At 54.7% G+C, this 13,430-nt stretch overlaps 1 protein-coding gene across 3 annotated transcripts in view; it reads right to left on the bottom strand.

Annotated features, from left to right (window-relative positions):
• The window catches only part of ACACB (acetyl-CoA carboxylase beta), a 76,554-nt gene that overhangs the window by 3,546 nt on the left and 59,578 nt on the right, over positions 1–13,430 (bottom strand). For all 3 annotated transcript variants that reach the window (XM_041003681.1, XM_041003680.1, XM_041003682.1), the window contains 11 exons: positions 13,103–13,372; positions 11,784–11,881; positions 10,409–10,529; positions 9,225–9,335; positions 7,659–7,802; positions 5,657–5,777; positions 4,512–4,608; positions 3,687–3,783; positions 3,263–3,398; positions 2,000–2,177; positions 1,121–1,233 (listed from right to left, as the gene is read on the bottom strand). In XM_041003681.1, the coding sequence (XP_040859615.1) occupies positions 1,121–1,233; positions 2,000–2,177; positions 3,263–3,398; positions 3,687–3,783; positions 4,512–4,608; positions 5,657–5,777; positions 7,659–7,802; positions 9,225–9,335; positions 10,409–10,529; positions 11,784–11,881; positions 13,103–13,372 (1,486 nt within the window). The remainder of the gene's footprint in view (positions 1–1,120; positions 1,234–1,999; positions 2,178–3,262; positions 3,399–3,686; positions 3,784–4,511; positions 4,609–5,656; positions 5,778–7,658; positions 7,803–9,224; positions 9,336–10,408; positions 10,530–11,783; positions 11,882–13,102; positions 13,373–13,430) is intronic.

Below are 13,430 nucleotides of genomic sequence, written 5' to 3'. Positions count from 1 at the left end.
CATCCCATACAAGCGCTGGCTCAAGTCCCCACTGCTCTGCAGATCCAGCTCCCTGCTACAACACATGGGGAAGCAGAACGATGGCCCAAGTAGTGGGCTTCAGTTCCCACGTGGGAGTAAACTGGATTGAACTTCTGGCTCTGGCCCAGCCCAAGCCACTGCAGCCATTTGGGGTGTGAACCAGTGACTGAAAGATCTTCTCTCTCTGGGACTGTGCATTTCAAATGAAAATATAAATAAATCTTCAGAAGTAGTTTAAGAAAACTCCTACCAAAAATGTGAAGATACAATGTCAAGCCCCACTCCCCCCAAACTTGGAAAAGCACTTGGAGAGCATACTTCTGCAGTCAGTGAGATCACACAGACAAGGAAGTGACGCACAGGCGCGTAGCCACTTCCACAAGGAAGTGACCAGACATCTACAGAGAAAGCCAAGTGGAGCCCAGTGACCCAAAGCTGTCATCCCAACAAAGCTGGCCGTGTGGAAACCTGCCATCTGCTTGGAGACTCCTGCATTCTGGCCTCCCCACCTCAGCCCACCAGTCCTTCCAGCCTCGTTCTGCTTTGCGTGTGCCGAGGACTTAATTCCTAATGTTGCGTCGGGCTGAGGCTCCGGAATTCCAACATCTGAAACTCTTTGGGCATCGAATCAGCAACTGACCTCCAGGTCCAACACAGAATGCAGATTCACTGGTGACATACTGTGCAACACTGACCCGCGGCCTGGGTGCGGAGTGCACCAGAAAACAGACCAGTTCTAGGGTTATGCTTGGGTCCTCTCCTCAAGACACCTCATTGTATAGATGCAAATATTCCTCAACTTAAAAAAAAATAATAATAATCTTTACAGTCAGAAGACGGCTGGTCCCAAGCATCTGGGTAAGGGAATACCTAACCTGTGTGTGTGTGTGTGTGTGCAATGTGGCTACTCAAATCTCACAAAAACTATAGTTGGTTTTGCAATATCTTAATTTCCTCACTACGATGTATTTTCTTTTTCAATGTACTTGGTTCTCCACCAACCCGAAACCTGCACAGATGGAGCCAGCTGCCCGTGCCCCTTCCCCTTGGCACCCCCACCAGTGGGCCTCTGGCAGGTGCCACCGCTGTGCCTTCTTACCCAGCTGTTCCATGAGCTTCCTATAGGTCGGGTCGATCCTCCTCATTGCCTTTGTCAGGTCTTTCTTTCGGAACTTAATCTCCACCGTGCCTTCTGGCTCCAGGACACCCCCTCTACAGAAAGAGGAGGTGGGGTCACCCGGCGAGCCACAGCTGGTGGAGACTGAGGGAGCTGGGCCCCCCACCACGACTGTTACATGGACAGGCTGTGTGTACCTGGGCGGGTGGCTGCCCCTCTCTGGGCTTTTGCATTAATTTCCCCCTTCTTCCCTTGCAACAGCCTAACTCTCCTGTTCCTTGGTCACGGTCCTCAGGCTGGTCTCATGGCCGCTCCCCGACAGCCGGGACCCTGGTCTCCGCAAAGCTCACAGAGGCCTAGGGAGAGCTTGCTGCCCTCCCACACCAACCTCCCTCATGTTTCCCACCTGCTCACTCCTACCCCATCCTCTTTTCTGCTTCTGACAGCCTGGAATTGCTGAGAAATACCAGCGATAGCTCTGAGCTTCCTGGTGACCAGAGGGGAAGTAAAGAGCTAATGACGGACGCCTCATCATGTTCCCCTTTTCATCCTGGCCACCTGGAAGCTCAGGTCATTGAGAAGAAGGTGGGTGGGTCTGCTGTTACAAAAGAAGAAACAATTCTTCTATCTCCCAGCTCCAACCACGACACTGCGGAGCAAACCCGATTATGTGTGACCCGCCTCAACACTGTGAGTCAGTTAGCAGCGGTCTCGCGGCTGTCTCCTGGGTCTTGAGAAAGCTGGAACACCCTCTGTGGTCCTCAGCCCTGGGGCTCAGAGGTGATGGGGACTCGGGACAGGCGAGAGAGGGAGGCAAGGGTGAGGGCAGCAAGGCCCAGCCAGTGCAGGGCGCCCACGCACCTGCTCTCCTTGTCGGCGTACATCTCTATGCACAGCGGATTGATGGTGGGGTCCACCACCACCCAGGAGCCGCCGCGGAGCTCGGCATAGGGCGGGATGTAGATCAACACGGGCTGCTGGTACTGCCTGAGGCCGTCCACAATGTAGGCGCCGAACTTGAGCACCTGGTCGTACATGTCTGTGGGGAGGCAAGGCAGCCACAGGTGAGGTGGGAGGCTGTGGGCCCAGGGCCTTCTACGCGCAAAGCCGCCCTAGGATGGTGTGCTGGGCTGCAAGGCATCCAGAGCGCGGGGCACAGTTGGCGCCCTCTGCGGGTCACTCAGTGTTTCCATCTGTGAGCACAGCCTCAGGGAGCAGCCAGCTCCCCGCTCCCCAGGATCCAGCTGAGATGGAGACAGTCTCAGTGTGGCTGCACTGCGCTGTCCCTTCCCCTGGGGCCACCTGAAGGTGACATAGCAGCCCTCCCACCTGGCTGTGCTTTTTTCTTTCTGTAGGGTTTAGGTGCCTGCAGTCAAATAGTATATAGAACATTCCAGAATGTGGAATGAACATGCAGAGGTTTCAAGCTACACATGGCTGTAAGGAGCGTGATAAAATCCTGTGCCACCCCCTGCTCTGTCCCACTGGAAAGAGAGCTGTGCCTGAACTGGGTGCCTACATCGTGTGTATGACGTGTGCCCAAGAATCACTCAGCGGCCCTCCTGGCCATCCACAGGGTCCCTGCACCACACCCCTGGGATGAGGATGTGACCATCAGTTCATCACCATAGCAACACTGTGGGCCAGTGGTCAGCTCGGCGGCTCCTCCCCCCGGCCCTCACAAGCTGGTTCTGTTCTTACACCTGTCATAAAGTAGGGAGAGTGGAGCTCACAGAGCAGGGGTCCCCACCAGCTGCACCTGCCTCCCACGCCAGCTCTCTCTGCAACACCCCTGGAAGCCATGGGCCCTCTAAGTATGCTTGGTGGCTTAATAAATAAATAAGTAAATAAGCCCGAGCAGAATTATGCAGTCACGTGAGGCTCAGAGCAGCCCTGAGGTGACCATGTCACTCCCTCTGCTGTGGCATCTCTGGGAAGTGGCCCTGGGCCCCAAGCCCTCAGTTGTGCATCTCCAGAATGGGTATATGTGACCTCAGTGGTCTGCAGTCTCAGGGCTGCTGGGAGTTGCAGCTGAGGGGACAACTGTGGGGCCAAGCAGGAGACCCCAACACTACCACCTGGAGGGGGCTGTGCTCGAGGCTGCACCAGCTGGTGTGGCCTCACCTTTCATGCCGCCGGAGAAACCCCTCCAGTTGGCAAAGAGCATCAGTGGCAGTTTCTCCCGGTTGAAGTCCTTGATGGCCTGGGCGGTTTTGTAGGCTGAGTCTGGGAACCACACTTGGCCGGCCTGCTGGATCACCTGCAGGGCAAGAGCAGCCAGGGCTCAGGCGCCCATGGGGAGCCATCTTGGGGTGGGACCCAGCACTCAGAGAGGTCCCTGTTGTCCCCGCGTGCAGGCCCCCAGGTGAGGAGTAGCACAGCTGTAGAAACAGGGCTGGGGGATACCTTGGGCTCTTCATCATCCAACGAGGATGCAAGGCTGTGTGGGGGGAATGGGGGAGGGAGACACAGGTGCACCCCCCACTAACCCGCCTAGGAGCCACTCCTACAGGCAGAGTGGGCTACAGCAGCAGCCACCACTCCAAACCTTGGCCTCGGAGTCCAGGTTGGCAGGGTCTGCCGGAATGGCCACCTCCATGGTCCGCGTCTCCACGGCGATCACTCCCACAGGGATGCCCCCTAGCCTGGAAGGCGAGCATGGGTGAGCAGGGAACTGGACAGCAGTCCCCCCCCATGCAGAATCCAGAGTGTCAATGGGGCCTGGCCAGCCCCATGGGAGTGTTTTAGGGCATGGGAAGGAATGCTCCCTTTTTAAAAGATTTATTTATTCTCATTGGAAAGTCAGGATTACAGAGAGAACGAGAGAGAGAAAGATTTTCCACCCATATGGTTCACTTCCTATCCAGCTCCCTGCTTGTGGCCTGGGAAAGCAGTTGAGGACGGCCCAAAGCCTTGGGACCCTATACTCAAGTGGGAGACCAGGAAGAGGTTCCTGGCTCCTGGCTTTGGATTGGCTCAGCTCTAGCCACACTGCGGTCACTTGGGGAGTGAATCAATGGACAGAAGATCTTCCTCTCTGTCTCTCCTCCTCTCTATATATATCTGACTCTGCAATAAAAATAAATAAATCTTTAAAAAGTAAAACAGTTGGGACCTGAGCCGGCGCTCATATGGGATGCTGGCACCATGAACCGTGGCTTCACCCACAGTGTCACAACACTGGGCCTAGCTGAGATGCCTTCGAAGGCGGAAAGATTTCATCATCCACAAAACTATGCCACAAATCACTGTCCTCTTCCAGAAAGTCCTGGGGCCGAGGGGGAAAACATCCTGTGTGGTCCACAGCCCAGTGCTGGGGTCCCAAGGCCTGGGAGACCAGGCAGGTGCACCTGCTTCCCCCCCTCTGCATTACCTGGCTCGTCCCGTCACCACCGTCTGGGCCCAAGGCGACATGATCTCCTTGAAACTGCCCTGGTCGAAGAACCCACTCTGCCAGGTGCCCTTCAGAGCTGTGGATGGGAAGGCAGCAGACGCCCGGGTTATGAGGACCCCCGAGGATATGGGGGGGGTCTCTCCAAGGACAGCCCCCATGTACCTTGCACTTGAAAAGCAGATCCCAACCCCATGACCATAAGAACACACAAACCCAAGCCCAAAACAGCAATGCTCCAAAAATGGGACAGGGTAGACACTCAGTGCAGATGGAACATCCTGCTTCCACCCATTGCCCAATAGAACCCTAGATACCAGGGCGTGGGCCACACTCTGCCTTCTCTTGCCTGGACATGGGCAGGAGCCTGGGGCTCCCGCCCCAGAAACCTCAACCCCAACCTGCTGGCTGCAGCTTAAAATTAATGAACTGGGAGGAAAAGCTTCCATTTGTGACAAAAGATGACCACAGCCCTGTTGCCATATGGGATCCCAGCACCTGCAAGGTGAGGATTTGGCCACTGAGCCATAGCACTGGGCCCCAGGCTGGGCTTTCCCTCACAACTGCTGTCCTTCCCACAGAAGGCATGATACGGCTGTGTGAGCACAGCCCAGCTGGCCTCCCCCATTACCCAACTGCTGGTAGCACTGCTGTATGAAGCCAGATCTGCTCTGCCTGCAGGTTGGCTAATGTTCCAATCTGGAGCATCCCCAGGCCTTGCCAAGGAGCTGGCATGGTGGTGGTGGCAGTGGTGATAACTTGTGTGGGTTGCAACTGACTAGCCCTGCCACCTGCCTTCACCGAGAGTCTCTGATTTAAAATCTTTATGTTTCCACAAAGAATTCCCCAGCTCTGAGACCACGCAGCAACCCAGGGAGGGAGGCCATGGCCACTGACAAAAACCTCCCCCTCCCACCCCACAGTCAGTTCCAGAAACCAGTGCTGCCTGCATTCCTTTGTTGGCGATGGAAAAACAGAACACCTCCACTGCCCCTGCGCTGGATTTGGGGTGTACTCCCCTGGGACGCAGGGACAAACGCTGATGCTTCTACCCAACTGCCCCTTTATCCTAGGCCCCAGAATGGAGTGTGAGATGGAGGTCCCAAACAGAACACAGTAGGACTTACTGGGGTGGGGCCTTCCCGCGAGCATCCAGCGGGGGTCGTAGGGTGCCCTGGATGGGAAGAATTCGATTTCTCTGTCAATGGGGTCGCTGGGGGTGATGATCGGGACTGGGCTGCGGTTATCCTAGAAAAGAAAGTCGAATCTCTGACTCCGTCTCTGACGCATGCCTACAGTCAGCTCTGTGTGCTTTCCTCTCCTGGCTATGATTCTGCCTGGTTATGTGGCAACATCCCCTCACCAGGGCATCTGAAGCCACTCTTCTGGGTTGGAAAAGGGGAAAGTACAAGCATTGCCTGTTCCATGGATTATTTGAAGCCTGGTTGATGGATTCCCAAGTGCACTGCAGGGTTCAGAGGGATTCGCTCACCCTGGGTCATGAAAGAAAGGCAATAAGTAGTTCGTGCTGCTATGTACGCCCAGATGAAAAGCATCTTCAAACACAGAACTAAGAGACTAGCCAGAGACAGTGGTACTGCTTGGCACACAGATGGGCGATAAGAGCACTGGGAAACAGGAATCGATACATGGGGTTTTTAAACTTGGGGTTCTTGGCAGGAAGTTATGAGTTAGCTGGATTCTGGAAGCATTTAATTCTAGTGAAAATAACAATCTCAGGGTTGGTGTTGTGGTGCAATGAGTGGAGCCACTGCTATGATGCCAGCATCCCACCAGTTGAGTCCTAACTTTCCCAATTCCAACCTGGCTCCCTGCTAATGTGCCTGGGAAAACAGCAAAGGAAGGCCCAAGTGCTTGAGCCCCTGCCATTCACATGCTAAACTTGAATGGAATTCCCAGCTCCTGGCATCAGCACTGGCCACTGTGGCCACTTAGGAAAGGAACCGCAGATGGAAGATGGCTTGCTTTCTCTGTCTTCATAACTCTGACTTTCAAATAAATCAACCAATCATTAAAAATAAATAACACTGGAGCAGGAGCTGTGACATGGTGATTAGGGCCACCATCAGTGGTGCCAGCATCCCATATGGGCATCAGTTCAAGTCCTAGCTGCTCCACTTCTGATCCAGATCCCCACTAATGTGTCTGGGAAAACAGCAGAAGATGGCCCAAGAGCTTGGGTCCCTGGAACCCACGAGGAAGACCCAGATGAAGCTTCTGGCTTCAGATCAGCCCAGCTTTGGCTGTTGAGACCATTCGGGAAATGAATCAGAAGATAGAAGATCTCTCTTTCCGTAACTTTTTGCCTCTCACGCAAATTAATTAATTGATTAGAACAACACTTCATTCACCATATGAGGAAGCAGCAACCTGATGGGAGAGTTTGAGCATTCTCCATTGTCCACTGAGAGACAGACAGAAAGAGGCTGGCAGCAACCAGGGCTGGGCCAGAGCGGAGCTGGGAGCCAGGAACTCAATCCACACCTCCCACAGAAAAGGACAAGAACCCAGATGGACCAGGCATGATGGCTCAATTGGCTCATCCTCCACCTTCAAGCACCAGGGTTCCATATGGGCACCGGTTCCTGTCCTAGCTGCCCCACTTCCCATCCAGCTCCCTGCTTGAGGCCTGAGAAAGCAGTCAAGGATGGACCAAAGCCTTGGTACCCCACCAAGACCCAGAGGAGGTTCCAGGCTCCTGCCAGGTGCACTCCTAATTAAAATTAAAAAAATATATATATAAAGCACCCAGTTACTGCAGTCATCACTGTTCCCAGGGTGCATAGCAGCAGGAAGCTATAGTCAGGGCCAGAGCTGGCCATCAAACCCAGGTATTCCAGTGCAGGCCACAGGCATCTCAACTCCTGGGGGAGATACCGCTCCCCTTACCCCTTTCCAAAGAATCAACAGACAGTACTCTTACGATGGCATGAGTGCCACCACAGGGCGCAGCACAGCTGTGTTCCAGGGCTAGGGCTCCGAGGAATGATGTGGAGCCGAGGGCATCCAGGTGCAGCTATTGCAGTGCTCCCAGCTTGCCACTCCAAACCCCCATCCAGGAACTGACAACCCAGCCTCGGGGCCCCAGAATGCAGGGGGGCTCCCCACCTTTGGCACATAGGACAGCCATTCCAGGATGGTAAAGACCCCCTCGAAGTCATCCGGCACGGTGACGTGGGAGACACCGTTATAATGCATGATTTGCACGCCGCCCAGCTGGTTGTTGGATGTGTAGACCTCTCTCCCCAGCACCTGTGGGGACACGACACAGGTGAGCAACATGCTGCCTGGCCCGGGGTCCTGCTACCGCCCCGTGGACCATCTTCGTCCTGTGGTTCTCAATCCCGGCTGCCACTTTACAATTATCTGGCAGCTTTCAAAGTCCCGCAGCTGCCTAGGCTGCCCCGGCACTGGTGGGGTCAGCACCTGTGGGGTCAGGGACCACCCACCAAGTCTGTATTTTGTTCATTTCTAGGTCATTCCAACATGCAGCCCAATTCCATCGGCAGCGGGATGCAGTTCTTGACCAAGGTCATCTCCACTGCAAATCCCTGCCTGGTACATCTGAATCTGAGGCCTGGGGTGTGGCCTGGGTGCCTGGGAGGGGAACAGGGTGATGTCAAGGCTGCTAGTTCTAGACCAGGTAATCCTCTGTGTGACATGAGCCAACTGCGAATGCAGACTCCACAGCAGCATAGAAAATGTCTCCATACAGAAAGAAAAGCCAGCAGCCACACTGCACCATTGGTAAAAATTAAAAGAATGAGAATTTGAAAGACATGAAGGGAAAACACACTGGAGCTATCAAAGAAAAAAACGGCTTTTTGGGGAACACAAGGTGTCAGGCCGTGGCCGAAAATGGGGTGCAACCCTGATCCCATGCTGTAATTTGCTCCAGAAGGCAGGAACTGCATTCAGCTACAGTGGTGGAGTCTCCAGGGGGTGTGGGTAGGGGTGCAACTGGGTCTAGACCAGGTCAGCACGCTGGCGCCCCCTGGCGGAACCCTAGTGGTTCTAGGTCAACCAGGAGCCCAAGCGCAAGGCACACGCGCACGCACACCCATGCTCTCCCAGGGTGCACTGCCGAACGCGGCCCCTTCAGAACTGAGACCCAAAATAAAGCTCTTTCCTCCATGAGGCAGCCTGCTCCAGGTATTTCTTTAGGATAACAAAAGACAGGCTCTAAGCCAGCCCAGCTGTTCTTTCAGCAGGTGGGGGTTTGGCTCAACAATTAACATGCCACATGCGATCCCTGCATCCCACAGCAAGGTCGCTCCAGGCCTGGCTGCTCTTCCCATTCCAGCTTCCTGCCAGGCAGCAGGCGATGGCTCATAGACTTGGGTTCCTACCACCACGGGGGAGACCTACACGGACTGAATTCTGGGCTCCTGGCTTTGGCCTGGACCTGTCCTTAGCTGTGGTAAGGGGAAAGGTAGACACTATTTCCCTCTCTGCCTTTCAAATGAAAACAAAGAAGTTTCCAAAAATAATAACTTTTAAAAGTCAGTTTCAGCGGAAGCATCTAGAACTTGTTCCGTCTTGGCTCACAAGGGGCCAAGTTAACAGCAGATTGAGAACTGCAGCTCCTACAACAGCAATGAAACTGGCTTCCCGGGGAGAGGACAGTGACCTCTCGCCCCTCAGACACACACCCCAGGCCCCTTCCCCGGCCACCTTGTTGAGAGCGCTGGCTCCTGTGAGGATGATGTGGGAGTTCTCCACCTGGATCACGCGCTGGCCCAGCCTCACCAGGTATGCCCCGATGCCAAGGGCCCGGCAGGTCACCTGCAGAAACAGGACCAGGTCTGAGCTCCAGAGAGCGGCATGGCATGCCTCATCGCCCCCTGGTGGCTACAATAGGAAGTTACAGTGTGGCTCTGAGCAAAAAACACCTGGTCTACAGGACAGTCTCAACGGGCAAGAATCTAACCAACCAAAGAAAGCATGGAAAAGATGCAGAGCAGGCACTGAACATTTGGGGTCAGGGGCCTGGGTATGTTTCTGAGCCGGGCTATCTGGAGCCACCGTTGTCTCTCACACAACCCCACGGGATGTGGGGGAGTGCAGGTAAAATCAATGAAATCCAGCTAAGGTTTGTGTCCAGGTCAAGCTCCCGGCTCTGACCCTCAGCCGTGCTCCCGGCAGGTGCTGCCAAGGGGAGATGCTGGAGGAAGGGCACCCAGGAAATCCCTGTGCTATCCAGGAATGTCTCGTGAGTCCTAGATTTCAATGTCCAAATGTTTGTGGACAATGGAATTAAAAGGCTAGTATATTCTGATGGCAAAAATTAAAAAAAATAATAAAAATAGAGATGTCCTCACCCATGAGAAATCCACTCTGGGGGCTGGTATTGTGGTATGGAGGGTAAAGAGGCAACCTGCAGTTCTGGCATCCCAGGTAGGAACCAGTTCAAGCCCCGGCTGCTCCACTTCCAATAGAGTTACCCGCTTATGGTCTGGGACAGCAGAGATGATGGCCCAAGAACTTTTGGGTCCCTGCCACCCATGTGGGAAACCCAGAAGCAGCTCCTGGCTTTAGCTTGGCCCAGCTCTGGCCTCTGCAGCCATTTGGGGAGTGAATCAATAGAAGGAAGATAGTTTTTTCTCTCTCTGTATCTGTCTCTAACTCTTTCAAATAAGTAAATAAATCTTGAAAAGAAAAAAGGATGCACCCTGAAGTGCTCACAGGTGCAGAAGTCATGGAGGTGGCTAAGCCGGGAGCAGGATGAAGGCGGTGGAGGGGAGCCATGGCTGCCGCTGGTGGCGGCTGGAGCCACACCATGCATGCTGCGGTGGCCGTTGATCCTCTGCATGCTTGCGACGAGCCGAGCCTGAGCCCAAGCCACGGGAGGGACTCACCATGCTGATGGTGACGATCTCATCATAAGCCAGGGAGGACTCCCCCGCGATCATGCCCGAGCCCCGCAGGTTCTCCACGCCCAGGCCGTCATCCTTCCCGATGATGTCCGTGATGACATACCTTCAAGAACCGAGAGCAGCTCAGAGACCCAGCCCATCCAGGGGCAGCCAAGGCGGACGCACTGCCCTGGGGTGCACACGAGGCACCGGGCAGGGGCAGGGGGTGATCACAGTGGCAGAAAGCAGCCAGGGTCAGAGGGCAAGAGTCTGAGACCCTCGCCTTCTGCCCCTTAGCTGCTAGAACAACAGACACAGACTCAACATGTATCCTTCCCTTTCCCCAGCTAAGGACACCTGCTGGTCCACAGCCCATCTTCCAGAAAGGCCATCCCATCCCACATCTGTGCACACGCGTCAGGGCAGCGTTAGGGCTGCCGAGAGATGAGTGTACACACCAGGCAGTCATGGAATTCACTGTCTGTCAATGAGTCAGCCACGGCTGCGCAGTCACGCAGGCAGGGGCAGTACCACGCTAGCCCCGCTCTGAGAGCCACCCCCAGCATGCCTACAGCGAAGATGCATGCTGGTCTCATTTTTCCCACTTGTCTGATTACGGAAATTTGTTTTTTTTAAAAAAATTGAGGGCTGGGGAAGTGCCTGGGTGTGACGGGCTAAGCCTCTGTCTGCAGTGCCAACATTCTACACAGTCACCGGTTCATGTCCCAGCTGTTCCACTTCCCATCCAGCTCCCTGCCTGTGGCCTGGGAAAGCAGTCGAGGACGGCCCAAAGCCTTGGGACCCTGCACCCAGGTGGGAGACCTGGAAGACACCCTGGGCTCCTAATCAGCTCAGCTCTGGTCATTGTGGCCACTTGGGGAGTGAACCAACAGATGAAAGCTCTCTCTCTCTGTTCTTCCTTCTCTCTGTGTAACTCTGCCTTTCAAATAAAAATAAATCTTTAAAAAAGATAATTTTTTTTTTTTGTTTCACATAGGACTGTTGAACATTTTAGAAACTCCAGTCTGAGGAATCCTGATTTAGTCAGTCACTCCCACTTCAGAGAAGACGCAGCTTGCCCCAGAAAGCTGGTCAGCTGGAGGGGTGGGGTGGGCTTCGATGTACTCAGTGGGCAGCCTGCCTTATCCCACCATCTCTGCCCAGGTCACTAGTTCGCACTACTTGGACAAAGAAGTGGCTCATTTGAGGATGACCAGGATGGAGAATGACCCAAGGTGACGGTCCCTCAGGGGTCCTCCGGTGCAGACCCCCACCACCCACCACACATGACTACATCCCGAGAGGTGGGGCCCGGAGCTCTGTGAGTACTTGCTGCAAGCCCGGAGCGCAGCCAAGGAAGCCCCTGAACTGTACGTACCTGGATTCTCCTCCTTCCTCGACGTGCTTGCAGTGCACAGAGTTGAGGGAGCTGATCTTGGTGTAGTCTTGCGGGGTCAGGTACAGGTATTTAAATCCCTTAGGAAATAGACCGCAGTGAGCCAGGGAAGCCAGCTGCCCATATACCACGGCCACAGCTTGTGACTGGTGGCCAGCGTGTGGTCTGGTGGTTAAGCTGCCTGGGATGCCCACATCGGAGCGCCTGGGTTTGAGTTCCAGCTGTTTTTGCTTCCTGTTCATGTGTACCCAGGAGTCGGGTTCCTGCCATTTGCACAGGAGTCTTACATGGAGCTCTTGGCTCCTGGGTTGAGCCTCGCCCAGCCCTGGCCGGCGGAGGCATTTGGAAAGTGAGCCAGCCCATCAGTGGAAAATCTCTGGCTCTCTGCCTTTCAAGTGAATTAAAACAAAATCCACTTGTTTATGACAACATTCTAGGGGTGGCTGTCCACAACATGTCAGTGACACGTCACTTCGTGCTAGCACCATGTCCATCTCAGCTATACACTCAAGGCTCCTTTTCATTTCTGCCTGCCCCACCCACTGTCACCTCCCAGCTCCCTACTTCCCACCATGCCCCCCACGTCCCTATGACTCAGTGTTTCTCAGTCTTTTCCTTCTCACTCCCTCAAGGACCTTCTTAGGGATTCTTCCCCTTATTTCCAGCCCTCCTCATCAAATTCTTAAAGATGCAATATGTAGGGGGGCCGGTACTTGTGGCACAGTAGGTAAAGCCGCTGCCTGCAACACCAGCATCCCAGACGAGCACCGGTTCGAGTCCCGGCTGCTCCACTTCCAACCCAGCTCCCCACGGATGACCTGGGAAAGCAGTGGAGGATGACTTAAGTATCCAGGTCCTTGCTACCTATGTTGGGGACCCAGAAGAAGCTTCCAGGCTCCTGGCTTCTCTCACAGTTGTCATCACTTGGGGAGTGAACCAGAGGATGGAAGAGCTCTCTCTGTAACCCTCTGAAATGCTTAGAGAAAGAAATCCTTCAGATTTGGAATTTTCTCAAAATTTTCAACTTCTCACATTGGATGAAAAGACCTCAGGCACAAGGACCTACAGGACCCAAGTCTATAGATGAGAATGCACTGTTTATGCACATATTACACACACAGCCCAAAGGTCAACTCACAAATTAATTTCATCAGGGCCTGCTTGGCAACTGTGCCCCTGTCACACCAGGTCAGCAGGGACCTCTCCCCACGTGGCCTCACACCCGGGCTCACAACACAGGCAACAGACGTGCGTTCCTGGCTGGGGGTTTGCACGTTAGGGATGCGCCCCCTGTGCCGTACCTTGTGTGGGTCCTCGGGGTCCACCCAGGCAACCTGGAACATGTGCTTGACCTCCTCGGCCAGGCCGATGCGGGCCCCGCTGTTGGCCGCCAGGTAGATCCTGGGGATGCCCTCGGCCCTGGCCAGCTCAGACGCCCGTGTGAACAGCAGGTCCTCCCCTTGGCCAAAGGACCCAATGCGGAAGGTGATGTCATTGCTGATGACCACCACGACCCGCCCTTCCGGGTATTCCTGGGTCTTGAACCTCATCTTGAAAGCCACCATGCCGACCTGCAGGGAGAGGACAGCGCATCGCCAAGGGCTGCAGTTGGCTTCTCTGGGGATACCT

This window comes from Ochotona curzoniae, unplaced genomic scaffold, assembly GCF_017591425.1.
Source record: "Ochotona curzoniae isolate NIBS_2020 unplaced genomic scaffold, NIBS_Ocur_1.0 scaffold_274, whole genome shotgun sequence".
Classification (NCBI taxonomy): domain Eukaryota; kingdom Metazoa; phylum Chordata; class Mammalia; order Lagomorpha; family Ochotonidae; genus Ochotona; species Ochotona curzoniae.
This window is presented reverse-complemented; position numbering and strand designations above follow the sequence as displayed.